Genomic DNA, 13,776 nt, shown 5'->3' with positions numbered 1-13,776 from the left:
GACATGAGGGCAGGAAAAGAGCGAGTCATGCAACGTCACTGGATCAGAGCTGCGGGCCAGACTAGCATGAGTCAGCACTTTCTTTAAGTCAGTCTCCACAGAGTTTGGGAAACATGTGCCTGTAAGAAAGAGTCTAATGTTAAGTCAAAAAGAATGTTTCCTAAATTTAAATTATCGCAATGCTAATCTTGTTAGCCAGTTAATGGCATTTCCCAGTATAAGTCAGCGTCAAGCTAACAGACTTAGATATACAGCGGATCCTTTTTTCAATTTCTTGCCTTCATGTAGACCTGCTCGTCCCCGCCTAGCGTGCTGTTAATCTCTTGGTTAGAAATCAAAGACTGTAAATATTAAAGGACAAAGCCTGAGTGACGTCACCCATCTGTTCCTGCAGGGGGCGCTGGAGGCTCATCGGCAGCAGCCGCCATGTTGGAAATGCTGTCTCAGTGTAACTTTCAGTCAACCTAACAACAGGCTGAGAGCTGGAGCTGAGGCGGGTTTTAAACCTCCTTTTTTTTTGCCTGTTGTGTGTATGTGACTTCCTGTGTTTATGCAGTCAGCCTCTAGTGGACACTCGATGAACTGCAGGAGTTTGCACTACCGCATTGGCTTCACTTTTCAAGACCGGAGGTTGCAGCTTGTTAGAAACCGGCCAGGTGACAGCAGTCCCAGGTGTTGAGGGTATCTGTAGAGTCTGTACATTCTTCTCGATGGTCTTGTTTGTAGCTCATAAAGAGGCATCTGTATTGAAATGGGACTTTTATATAATCTCCTAAAAGTGGATTTAGCTCATGTTTTCTTACAGCTATTTGTTTCAACCACTTCCTACATGATTAAGACTTGTTTAAAATGCTATATGATGGAGACTGGGAGTGTTACAAACCCTCACAGCTGTTCTGGGCTTAAACAAAGGACTCTAAATGTCCTACATAGTCGGTCAGTATCTTTATTTTCAGCCTCCACACGGACCTGACGATAATAAAGTGCGTGCATCCTCATCCGTCGAGGAGACTGCATTTCCAAGAAGAATCGTCCTCCCTTTTTTTGTTTTCCTTTTTTTTTTTTTGTTGAGGATGTCTATCGCTTTCCGGGGAGCGGGCCAGTAATGGACTCTAATGCAGCAAAGGAAATTATCCACTCATGTCCAATCACTACCTACGAGGCACCGATCAATACCAGGTCCCCAGGGCTCGGAGGGAGACCGGGATCGTGCTGAGAGGAGAGGGGGGGGGGGGGGGGGCGGGCGGACTGCTTCTAAACTGTTTTTTGTTTAGGAGGGGTGAGGACTGAGATGGACTGTCTGAATTTAACTTTTGTTTTTATTTTTTCCTCCTGGCTGATACTGATATGTTTAGAGGTCTAATAAGGGAATTCAGGTTTTACTCTTCTGATCGTTGGCTGAAGAACAATCTCAGTGAATCACTTTTATCGAGGGAATATAGGTTTTAACGATATGCTTTATAAAAGGTTAATTAATAATGCATTCACCAGTTGTGAGCCATTAACAAGAACAACTTTTTGTTCAATGTCTGAGAAGCTTTTTTTCCGTCTCCTGTTGGAAATGTTCAAGTCATTCGGGGGGGGAAGTGAGTTTTGAGTTCACAAGTGTGCAGCTCGGACTGAAAAAGTTAACTCAAATGCTGCCTCTTGTAATCTTGACATCACTAATGAATCAATGTATGGAAATCAAAACAGATTACAAGACCGGTGTGGTGAGCACCGAGGGGCGAGACTGACTTATGCAAGGGTGGAGAAAAAATCTTAAAAAACTGGTCAAGCCTCAAAATCAAAATACTTAGACAATATTATTTTAGTTTTTTTCAAACAAAAGGCAACAACCACACTGCGTGTTCCAACGCTGCCCAAATGCTTGATTTGAACATAAGCCCCGCCCCCGACAAGGCAGAAAGCCAATCATAGTTTAGGATTTTGGGGTGGCCAATCAGATTTCAAGGAGAGTCCATGATTGTGATTGGCTCACATTTGGAGCCAGCCCCTAGTGGCCATTCTGGGTTTGCACAATCAGCTAAGTTGGGGGAACCAATCTGTTCCTTTTCTGCAACATTTTATACTCGTGATTAAGGGTGGGGAAAAATAATCGATAAATGTACAAATTGAGATTCTCATCTTTTGAGATTCATAAATTCCAAAAGTCTATTTTTTGTTGGCTAATCAGTCACTCCCTGCTAACTGCTAATGCTAGCTCTTTAACTCGGTAGAATGACAAATGGAGCAGCAAGAAATTCAGCCAGTCTCACAGATGGCTGGAGTAGATCCTAGAGTACTAAATCAAAAATAGACTTTGAATCATGAATCCAGAATCATTTTGAATCAAAAATAGATTCTCAATCAAATCGTGACCCCAAGAATCATGCAATAATTTGAATACTTTTAACAACATGCAGAGTTGAAATAATTTTTTTTACATTTGCACCCCTCAAAAAAATTCTAGACCGAGTCTGGCTGTGATCAAATTACTCAAATCGGTCTCATCGGGCCATTTCAGGGCAGCTGCAACTTAAAAATCACACATTACAACAGTCCTAATTGTGTTTCATATTCATATATTTTCCCAATTAAATAAGAATGTGCACTGGAGGCAGCGATGTAAGAGACGACAGGAGTAAATGAGATCAATCTTGTGCCTAACACGATCAGGAACAGCCGTCGGTCAAGCCATCATTCTCGTTTAAGAATCACCTCCTCCCAACATTTCCACAGTGCTAATGCCTCTCAGCTATCTGCCCTGTTTCTCTCCCCCAAGCCGTCCTGATCAATTAGTCTCCTTCTCGCCGTCGTTCTGTCTGAAGGGCCCCTCCCCCTCACTGCTTTTTCCTGTCGACTCTGTCAAACAGCGACGTGCCGGACGGGCAGAGTGCCCTAAAACCCTGAAACCATCGCGCCGCAAACACTCTGACAAAAGGAAGTGGAGAGGCTGCCAAAGATAAAAGTGGACGACCGCAAACAAATGGAGCGACTGAGCTCATTAAAGGGGCGGTGTGGTGGGTCAGCATCCTGCCCGGGCCCGATCAGCTTTCGATGACATCATCTGTAGGAGGCTCTGAGTCATTGATAAATCTGACGTACCGAAGTGCAAGTCATTTTTTTTCTGCAGAACCACGGTGGATAAAATCTTATTAGATGATCAAGTAGACCGCGATATAACAACGACATGTTAATCTTCTCAAACAGAGTGAGGCGTACCGGATTCACACTCTGCAAACGCTGGCTCCAAATTGATGAACTCGCTCTCACGGTTTGTTTGTGTTTAAAGGAAGAATGTGCGACATGTTCCACATAAATAAATCATAAATCCAGTCTGTCCTGTGTAAATGTGTCTCTGAGTCATGACTGTCTACAATGAGGGAGAAGCTCGAGTCCCGCTGGCTGTGTTGTTGTCAGAGCCGTGTTTACATGGACGGGACGGCCGGCTCCTCCCCTTGTGTATAAAAGCTGTTTTAGTCAAGAACTAGAGAGAAGAAGAAGAACATACTCACTGATTATTTGGATGTTAGTAAGAGTTTTTAGATCACGATCATTCTGTGTCAGTTTACATGAAATGTGAAGCTACGAGCTAACTAAAGAGCGCTAACATTAGCATGCTAACACAACAATGTGAAGCTACGAGCTAACTAAAGCGTGCTAACATTAGCATGCTAACACAACAATGCAGGACACAGGTGATTGCAGCTTAAGACGAGGACTATTTTGTCCGCCGCTTGCGCTTAACTCCTCAGTCCGACGTGAATGGAGGGAGGAGAGCGGAGGCTGCAGAATAGAGGAGGCGTGGCCTAACAGCAGTATAATTTTGAATTCATGCTGGTGCTCAAGAGCGACATCTACTGGATCAAAATGTTGGACATTCTTCCTTTAAACGTGAGTAAGGATGAAAAATGACATCATTAGTTCACTATTTTGATCTTTTGACCTTCTGCACCGTTTTCTGGTTTTGTGTTTGGATTATGATTTACCTTTCCGGACCTTTACCTTACCCTGAATTAAAGAATATGAATCAACTTGTTTGCAGTCGCCTCTTTGGCTTTCAGTAGTTGTTTTTATTGTGAATGCTCTCAATCAGGAAGTTTGTTTGTTAATTTGCTGATTCAGAGCTGACGTCATGATGATGATTGGTTGCCGGCTTGTAGCCACTTCCTGTTTAGGTTTATCCTGCCTGTGTTAACAAACTGCCTGAAGTAGATCTCCATAGATAGATAGATTTACTTTATTGATCCCAAACTGGTAAATTGTGGTGTTACAGCAGCAGGTTATCAGAGCAAATAAAACAATAGAGGAACAAATACAAAGTAAATAAGCACTAAAAAATAAGAATAAGAAGAAATGTATACGTCCAGGATTTAACTTAGCATTACTTCTAAAGTCTAAGATGTGAACAATGAAATACACAAATGTGTCAAGCATGTCTAACTCTGAATGTAAACTTTGCTGGAGGTAAGAGATGTGAATGTGCAGAAACAATAAAGAGAGCTGTGCCAATCCAGAGCCGTGCAATCACTGATACATCTGTTAAAGAGGACATATCATCCCCCTCCCCCACCTTTTCTAACAGCCCCCTCCTCCGCCTTTTCTAACAGCCCCCTCCTCCACCTTTTCAAACAGTCCCCCTGTGGTCTAAATGAAACATCTGTGCTGTGCTTTGGTCAAAATATAACATGAATCAAGCACCAGAGGAGGTTTGAGACCCTGTATAAACCAGCTCTCTCAGAACGCTCCGTTTTGGTGTGTGTGTCTCTTTAAATGTAATGACCCCCCCCCCCCCCCCCCCGAGTTTTCCCAGTAGACATCACTCCTTCGCTAATGAGAACAAAAATGGCGGACATGTGCAAAACTTTTGCTCTAGGCTGGGGGTGGAGTCCATGAGTGGAGATACCACTGTGACATCACAAGGAGAGCAAGTTTGAAACAGAGCATTTTTCTCTGTGTTGTAAGACTTATGCAGACCACAAACAAAGGACTGGATGGTTTATTTCACATGTTGCGGGTCTGTAGACACTCAGGTTACACAAATATATGTTCAGAAACACTGAACAAGTGGATTTTTCATAATATGTCCCCTTTAAGGTGCAAGAGTGTAGACATTTCATCAGCCAAAACTATGAACTTTAGTGATGAGCGGATAAACAAATGAAGTGAACTGGAATGTGTAGGAACCGAAACGTTGCCAATAAATGTTTGTATGTTCGACATTGTGACGGAGTTTACCATGAAACGTAAATGTGAAGAAATCCTCATGACGTTTTAGTTTTATTCATGACATGCATCTGCATTGAATTCTGACATTTGTCTAATCCAGGAGGTTACTCAAAAAGTTTAATCTGGAAAAGGCTGATCCAGATTTGGAACTCTGCTACATGTAGGTTTTGTCTACAGCCGTCTGCGGGGATCAGGATAATCCTTTATGATCAAAGTTTCCTGATTCTTCTCTAAAGTTTTCAAAACAAACTGGAGGTTTGACCACGGACGCACCGCGACTTACTGGGTCAATTTCTGGAGCGTAAGCGCAGCCATGATCAGCTGAACACACATCACAGGAGAACTACAAGATGCCACGGGAATAAAGAGGAAAATGTGCAGACAACATGTTGTCGTCTTTCTGAAGAGGATTTGTTGTTCATTTGTTGCCTGTTTTGACGTCACGTTGTGTTTTATTTTGACAGTGACTAGACGCTCTGTGCGATTTCTTGTCTGACTTCCTGTCAGGCTCACTCCATTCTGTCCAGCCTAACGCATGCTTGCAGCGAGCTACGTCGAAAATATAAATCGTAGCGTGTTTGAAACGGGAGCAGCGCGCTCCGGAGAAGCACCGCTTCGTTGCTGTGAAAACAGGAGCATCGACTGGAGCGGCAATGAGCGTCGCCGTAGTGCGCGACGTGCACAGAGTGTGTGGAAAAATGTTTTCTGAGCAGCCTGATTTCAAGATCCAATCCGATGAGCTCACGTTTGAACAACAGGGTGCAGGAGGTTCTTCAAACACCTGAAAAACAACGAGTGAAGTCAGTTCAACAATAAAGGTTACTGATGAAGGACGGAGCGCCACACGTCTGATAAATATGAAAAACATTTATTTGATGTTTTAGCAGCACAGTAAATCATAAAGATTGAATCCTGTGTGTTATGCAACTGATACATGAAATAAAATCAAGCAAACATCTCCTCTCTTTGTTCATTTGTTGTTCATTTGACTTCAAGGTAGAGTCAGTAGCATCTTAAAGTCAAGCTGCTCCATCGTCCCTTCTGGGCCTCCGTACATGTGGTGGTGGTGACTGTGTCTGCAGAGACTCTGTCCTCTCGCTGGATTTTACTGTTTAAGTTAGTTTTGGTTGACTCGGGGCGTTTGTGGGCGGAGCTGGTGTGTTTCCTACAGCCAATGACAGCACTCAGGTGAGTTTAGGAGCGGATACAATTCAGTGATTGGGCTTAATTCAAACCGGAGAAAAAGAGAAATTAGAATCAGTGAGGGGAAAGCTTGTTCCAAAACAAAACGAGGGTGAACCTTAAGTTAGCTTTCACCCGCTTTCGGCTTGGGATGAAGAGCGACATGGAGTTGGTCTCCTTTTTGTGGACAAACATCAGCAGTGAGCTTGTGCTAGCGTGCAGTAAAGGTACACACTACGTCCTGCAGTGAGTGTGAGCTTCTGGGGGCGATGACCCTGCAGGAGGAGGAGGGGCCAGTTTGAATGTTGTGTTTACAAACTGCAACTTAAAATGCTACCGACTCTACCTTTAATTTTGTGAATGTGATTCATACTGTAATCTCCATATTGTAATCTCTCGCCAACACCTAGGTTCCTTACAAAAATCAATTTCAGATGATTTACAGTCGACCTTCAGGTGTGCAGCATCACAAATATGTCGGCATGTTTGGTTTCCTACTTCAAACAAAATGTAATCAAACAGATTTTCAGACTCAGAGAAAGCTGTTAAAAATGTATCCTCATGAAGGATTTAGCTGCAGACCTCAAATCAACACGGCTGCAGATCTTTCAAACACACACGTTTTATATATTTTCATGACGGTTGTGCGGGAGCCGGCTGCAGCTGTGTTCGACGTCAGCAAAGATAATGAAATGTTACAATCCACCACATCCCTCGTTTCTGGTTTCCTCCGGTCCCGGTCTAGAACATGACTTGGCATCTGAAATGCGTCTGCTTGGTGGAGTTGTGGCTCATTCCCATCTTCAGCATCCACTTTGACTTCATCATCTGAACGTACTGCATGTCCCTCTGCTTCTGATAGAGGGAGCCGTATCCTGAGAAGAGAGAGGGAGAGAACACGCATCTGCATCAGGGCTTTCATTTTTAATTCAAAGTTTGAACATTCATTCAAACCAGGAGGGGGGGGGGGGTTCACATTCAAACTGTAGTGAGCCCTTCAAATTCTAAATATCCAGCCTATCAGCGCACCAGGCCGTAGTTTGCAGTTTGATCCAGCAGAGGGCGCCCTCTGTGTAACTTGACCATTGCATGCACTATTGCCCTCAGTAAATAAAGACAAAGTGGCAAAAGCAACCAGGGCACGATTCTTATAGGAGGGAGACTCCTCATTCTGCACACAGCAGCCCACTGATTGGTGGAGAGACACAGGGTCGCTACAAACCCCCCAAATATTAGAGTGTTCTGCGAAATTCTGTGGAGCGCTCTGAACGGTAGAACTCGTCAGCAGGTAATATCGTGGATTAAAAAAAAAAGGGAGCTGCACTCGATCCTGATCACGTTTATAGACTTGTGTTTCTGCAGAATAACGTCACAATATAAATCTGTGCTTTTGGATTTTCTACAGGCTGTCGGTTTTGAGACCCCGACACACGACACACCAAGCAGACGGCAAAGAACTAGTGGGGATGAAAGCCGCCTCGGCCAAAAAGTTGCACTTAAATACACCGCAAAGACTACAGCCGACGGCCAACCACCAGTGAGAAAAAGTAGAAAATGGCGCTGGCGTTGTCAGCCCTTGGTCTTTTAGTGGAAAAGTGGTTTGCACTCGTGTACACACACAAAATGTGGTACAAATGGAAAAAGAACACAAGGAGGAGCACTCTCGCACTACTCAGGAGCCAACATGGACAATCAGTGCAGATTAGGACGACACCTGAACAAAAATATAAATAGTTTGAGTTATCTGGTCTATCAGAGACAGAGAGAGAACATCGGTGAGAAAAAGTTCATCTCAGGATTTTACGTCATGAGCAGCAGATAACTTTTTTTAAATCAGTGGTTACAGCCGGCCTGAAATAACTCCTGACTCCTGAGAGCAACACGAGGAAAAAGATTCATCAATAAAACCAAGCTGCTGAAAACGTGCTCCACAAGACAGAGTGAAACTGAAGCTCGGATGAGAGTCGAGCAGAATCCTCAAACAGAAACGTCTTCTGTGTAAACAGAATAAATCAAACTGCTTCTGCCGGGGCGGACACTCTGCAGCGACAGAACCTGAAAACCTGAGTTCATATTTAGCGTGAGCTGAATCTCTGCTAGAGAGTAAACTGATCGTTCCAGGGGGGAAAGAGGGGGTAATGTTTTAAAGTGACACTCATCTTGATTTGAGTGCAAAAGGAAAGAAGACTGACGTTTTTCTCCGTGAGGCTGAGTTAAGTAAGAGTCAGCGGGCCAGCCACTAGGGCTGTCGATTTTTCCAATAAAACTACTTTGAACAAATTTAGAACACGACACGGTGATGTTGAAACTCGTTCAATCCCCAAAGGGGGGGCTGTCGATGTCTGCAGAGAGAGGAGTCGCCTTCATGTTTGCGTCTCCTGAATCGCTCCCCATTTGCTCTTCAGGTCATGAGTGCACGCAACGGTGAAGTTCAGCTGAGAGCGCCCTCTGCTGGATCAAACTGCTTCAGACGGCCTGATGCTCTGATCAGAGCGGGTTTTTTTTACAGTTTGAGTGTGAGCTTTCTCCCCGGGTTCAGGTGACAGCCCTATAAGCCATCTTGTTTTGTTGTTTCATTGGTGGAACCTTTAACCTTGAGTTAGCTGTTTCTTCAGCAAAGGGAATCAATCTGGGTTGAGTAAAGCGAGTAAACACACCTCGCCTCCTCTCAGTTCTTCCATATCTGCCTCACTACCCCGAAAAATCGACATTACTGTGGTTTCCTTAGCTTTTAAATGCATCAGACACGTGGGTACCAACATTATAAAAACAGATGCTAAATAAAATTCTGTACCGTGTTTTATTTCTATTTTTCCTTCAAAATAAATGCAGAAAGATTGGAGGATGTTTGGACTGCATTCGATCATCTCCAGAGCAAAATAATTCCTCTCACTGTGTATGCCTGGCCTTAAACATTCACACGGCGACCCCGTGTTTAAGTATATGCATGTTTGGCGTTCCTGGGTGAATCTTACCTCCGTCTCCGCCCCAGCCCAGAGCTCTGTACTGCCGGAGGACTCTGCCAACGGCGTTCCGATTGTGGCTCAGTGCCACGGCCCGCTGGGCTCCAAACCGCTGTTTGTAGTACCTCATGAGGGAGCGATGGCCGATCTTGGCGCCTGCAGAAGAAAAAAAACGGCGGGGACATCGCTTCCTGTTACAATAATGATTCACCAAGAAGAATTTTCTTAAATGTGTTCTTAACGTTCAGAAGAGAAACAGCAGAACTTTACACTCCTGTTTTCTTAAATCGATGAATGCCACGTCGAAACTAGAAGCTTGTGCATGCCCCAACCCCTTATAAGGACACAGAAACGCCCCTTTTAGGCCCATATAAGGTCGTATGACTGCAGGGCTGTGTGCACCAAGCTAAGTAGCTGAGTCACTTTTGCATCTTTTAACCATGTTGAAGTGACATAATTAAAGTCACAATCACTGCGACACAGTGAGAAGACTTGGCCCAGGCAAAAGTTTGTCTAACTGGAAGAAGCCCAGCAACGGTTGCTATGAGAGGGGGCTCTCTGATTGGTGAGTTGGGGGACCAATCAGAGAGCAAACAAAGGTTCAACTGTTTTATTATTTGATCTTTAAGTTTTAAAATGTGCACAGCAGCATGTGTTGTTTTCTGTTCCTTACCTTTGCTGATAATGAGAAACGTGATTTTAAAGAGAAGTCACCTGAAGGGAGAGTCAGCTCCAACGTTTCGTCGTCGTACTCGAAAGTCTTGTCATCCGGCAGCTCGTCCCCGCCCATATCTGCATCCTCTCCCTCCTTCCTGTCCGGGTAGCTGCTCCTGTTGTTTTAAAAAAAGAAAAACAACAGCTGTGTGAATCATTGTTCATGAATACATTTGAATGTGCAGGTGGAGATTTTTTCCATCCATTATAACCTCAACAAACTAAACTACACAGTGCTTAGATTATTGTCGTTCAGACTTTGTTTTCTCGTACCTGAAGTCGTAGTAGTCCGCAAACTCCAGAGCAGCGTCTCCCTCTGTGAACAGCTTACAGTGGCTTTTGTCCGTCATGTGACTCTGTACCGCTTCAGCTGAGTAAAACGAGCGGCCCTTCTCGTTGCACCATAAGCACACGTTCCCAGCACCGACTTTCTCTCCTGCAACACACAACACAAAGGCAACATAAGACCTTTTTTTTTTTAAATCTCAGGTTTCACATCAAACACGTGTCTGTCAGACGCTTCAGGAGGAACTGAAGCATAACCTGCCGCATCTGAAGAGGGAGTGTGCTCCTTCTGGGGATTTCTAAAAGTTTTCAATAAATAGCACAAAACATGTTTTTAAAGCTCCAGTCAGTGAGATAACTCCTGAGTGAGATGATAAAGGTATCTTACTATCTGATCATTAAGGAAACATGTTGAAGTGCTGGCTTCTCTGACAACAATGCAGCAGCCAGTATGTCCTCCTTCTAACTTTAGATTCTGCTCCTGAATGCTCTGGATTTGTTTGGACCAGAGAAGGTAGGTGGTTTTAAGGCTGACCCCCCCACACGGCTATCACAAGTTTCTCCCGGCAGAACACGAGTAATTTTTCCGGCATAAAGTCAAAGCGAGCCGATGTGAGAACGCAGCAGGATATTATCCGGAGAATTCACCTCGAGCCAATGGGAGAGGGAGTGATGTTTGTATACTGTGACTGCTGCACGGTGCATAGAGTGTTTGCATGCGACCGCTAAGATATCTCTGCACGTACTTAGTGAGGAGCATGTGTGAACAACCAGATCAGGAGAATATCCGGAGCAGAAATGATCTAGATATTTTCAGTGCAGATGTGAAAACGGCTTCAGAGGCCCTTGGTTGGAGCAGATTCCTACATAATGTCGCTTTAAGATTAAGCTGCTCTCTCGCTCATCACCTGCAGAGCGAACAGGTGTTAGAGCAGGGGTGTCCAAAGTGCGGCCCGAGGGCCATTTGCGGCCCTTGAGGGGATTTTTTGCGTCCCCGTGACTTCAAATAAAGAATCAGAAGATTAAGATCGGCACATTATCTTATTTTTCTTTTTCATGTTAACAAGGACTGAACAATATTCCTAAAATAGAAAATGTTCAGTCACATGTATGTTGTTGTTTTTTTTTTTTACTATTTTCCACATTTTTTTGTAAACTATGAAAAAAAACGTAAGCAGAGTTTTTGCAAACAAGCGGACTGTTGTTTAACCATTTAATGACCTGAGCTAAATGAACCACGTTACAGGTTTGATTCTGAGAAAAAAACTAATAAAGTGGAACAAAGAAATCTAAATATTTGATTTCTTTTATTAAAGGGTTTCTTTAGCGAACCTTTTGATTCTGATCTACAAAGCCTTACTATTTTTAAAACTATATTTTAAAAAACAAAACCTGTGGCCCGCGAGCGATTCTAACACGACTATTTTGGCCCGCTGTGTTAGAGGTTTGCTTCATGCAAGGTCTACAAATTTGGAATACCGGATAAATCCTGGAGTCACATCCCTGTACCTTACCGTTACTCATCCCAGTTCAGAATAACATTTAACACCACAAACTCACCGAGGTACCGGATGAGCCCCTTGAGGTCGATGACGAACTCCACGTCCGGGATGAAGAAGCCGTGGACTTTGGTCATGTGGGACACGTTCTTCATGAGCGTCCTCGAGTGGTGGGAGCAGAACAGGCATTCTGTGACGGGGATGGAGCCCGGCAGAGCGGCGGGTTGGGGGTCGGAACCCGCCGCTTCCTGATCCATCGCCTCCTCTTCTTCTTCTTCGTCTTCTTCTTCTTCCTCCTCCACCATCTCATCGTCATTGTCGTCAACGTCTTCCCAATCGTCTGGAAGATATTTTGGAAAATGTTTGTAATTAACAGCAACATTACACTGACTCTCAAAGACGTAGCTTTAAGACATTTTGTAAACATAAACAATGACATCGTTCTCCTCCCTACCTTCCCCAGGTGTGGCTCCGTCCTCTCTCTCTCTCCTCTTGGCTTGCTCCTCCAGCCACATCAACCGTGGAGGTTTCTCCTGCTTCTCCGTCCTCTGCCTCGCCACCCCTTGTGACGTTTGAGCCGCGCTCGACCTCTGCTGCTCTTTCAGGGCCTGCTGCAGGGCCTCGTTCCTGGCGTCGCGGTCCACCTTCTCGTCGCCGAGTCCTTTCTCCAGGTTCTTCTCGTTCATTTTCTCCACTCTCCTCTGAGCGGCGAGCAGGGCCTGCTTCTCGGCCTGCTGGTGTTTGTGGGACTGCAGGTGGTTCTGGTAGGCGTTGGCGCTGGAGAACTTTTTGTTGCAGACGCCGCAGCCCTCGGTTGCCGCCGCGTCGCTCAGCTGCTGCTCTGTGGCTAAACGCTGCGCCAAGACGCGCTCCTGGAAGTTTTCGGCGGTGACTGGAGGCATGTCTGCCACCTTACGCTTCAGGTTGTAGCGATGCCAGTCGGTTTTGTAGTGAGCTCGCTGCACCTCGCCGTCTGCAAAAGCCACCCTGCAACTGATGCAGGTGTAAGAGGACATTGTGACCTGAAGGGAAGAGGAGAACATCTTCCTGATTAATGTCACATTCTTAAAAAAAAACAGCATTATTACATTAAATAAACAATGAGCTCATGAGCTGTCCAAGACGAGCGATGCTTACGCAGGTGTTACGGATAAAAGTGTGACCGTGTTCACCGGCGACTTTTTTTGTTGTTGTCACAGTTAAGGAAGAAGTTAAAAACTGAGATGGTCTGAAAACATATTCATTAGATATATCTTTAATGAAAAACAGAACAAATAGATTTTCGTTATTAGACACTTTCCGTTTCCAACATCTCGCATTCTGCTTTAAGGCACCAGTTAACACGGTCACTCTTTACAACGTAACACTGGCTACGCACCACCTTTCAAAACAACACGCACTTCAGGCCAAGCCTACGCATTCAACAGCTTCAAACCCCCCTCATATTCTTCGTACTCGGGACGTCATGAAACAGTGTTTACAACAGACAACACACATAGAATATTTACTTACTAATTCAGTGAGCTTACGCCTTGGATAGAAGCTGTTTTAAACGCGCTACCCTCTGCTGTGAGACACCACTTCACCACACGAGGGCAACTTCCGGGTTTTCTTCTTCATGGTGATTTTCGAATGTTGAGCAACGAGCGTTTAAAGCGCACTACCGCCACCTCCTGATATGATTTTTTTTTTCTTCTTCTGTTGGGTTTTATGGCGGGTGGCATCCATACGGGTTGCATTACCGCCACCATCTGGACTCTTCTAACTATCTTTGTGCAACTATAAACAATGTCCATCCAGCTCTTCCCCAGTGATATCCACAATGTCTCAAAATCTTTTTGCAGCATCCAACACCATTATAATTCCCTCTGACTTTCCCTGTATGTCTGCTGCGCAATTAATCACCATGGGGATGAAAGCCA

At 44.6% G+C, this 13,776-nt stretch overlaps 1 protein-coding gene and 1 long non-coding RNA gene across 3 annotated transcripts; both read right to left on the bottom strand.

Annotated features, from left to right (window-relative positions):
• Positions 1-4,200: 4,200 nt before the first annotated feature.
• LOC132978484 (uncharacterized) lies at positions 4,201-4,749 on the bottom strand. The gene is made up of 2 exons (XR_009673932.1): positions 4,606-4,749; positions 4,201-4,555 (listed from the first exon to the last, which is right to left on the bottom strand). It is a non-coding gene; the product is annotated as an uncharacterized LOC132978484 (long non-coding RNA).
• Positions 4,750-6,063: 1,314 nt separating this feature from the next.
• znf622 (zinc finger protein 622) lies at positions 6,064-13,385 on the bottom strand. 2 transcript variants are annotated; one of them, XM_061043611.1, is made up of 7 exons: positions 13,367-13,385; positions 12,309-12,876; positions 11,916-12,194; positions 10,344-10,506; positions 10,071-10,186; positions 9,369-9,512; positions 6,064-7,268 (listed from the first exon to the last, which is right to left on the bottom strand). In XM_061043611.1, exons 2-7 carry the CDS (start codon positions 12,868-12,870, stop codon positions 7,135-7,137), a joined length of 1,398 nt encoding a protein of 465 aa, XP_060899594.1. In that variant the 5' UTR covers positions 12,871-12,876; positions 13,367-13,385; the 3' UTR covers positions 6,064-7,134. The 2 variants fall into 2 exon arrangements, with proteins under 2 accessions (XP_060899594.1, XP_060899593.1); XM_061043610.1 differs by lacking the exon at positions 13,367-13,385 and adding an exon at positions 12,992-13,107.
• Between the last annotated feature and the right edge of the window lie 391 nt (positions 13,386-13,776).

Source organism: Labrus mixtus, chromosome 8 (assembly GCF_963584025.1).
Source record: "Labrus mixtus chromosome 8, fLabMix1.1, whole genome shotgun sequence".
Classification (NCBI taxonomy): domain Eukaryota; kingdom Metazoa; phylum Chordata; class Actinopteri; order Labriformes; family Labridae; genus Labrus; species Labrus mixtus.
This window is presented reverse-complemented; position numbering and strand designations above follow the sequence as displayed.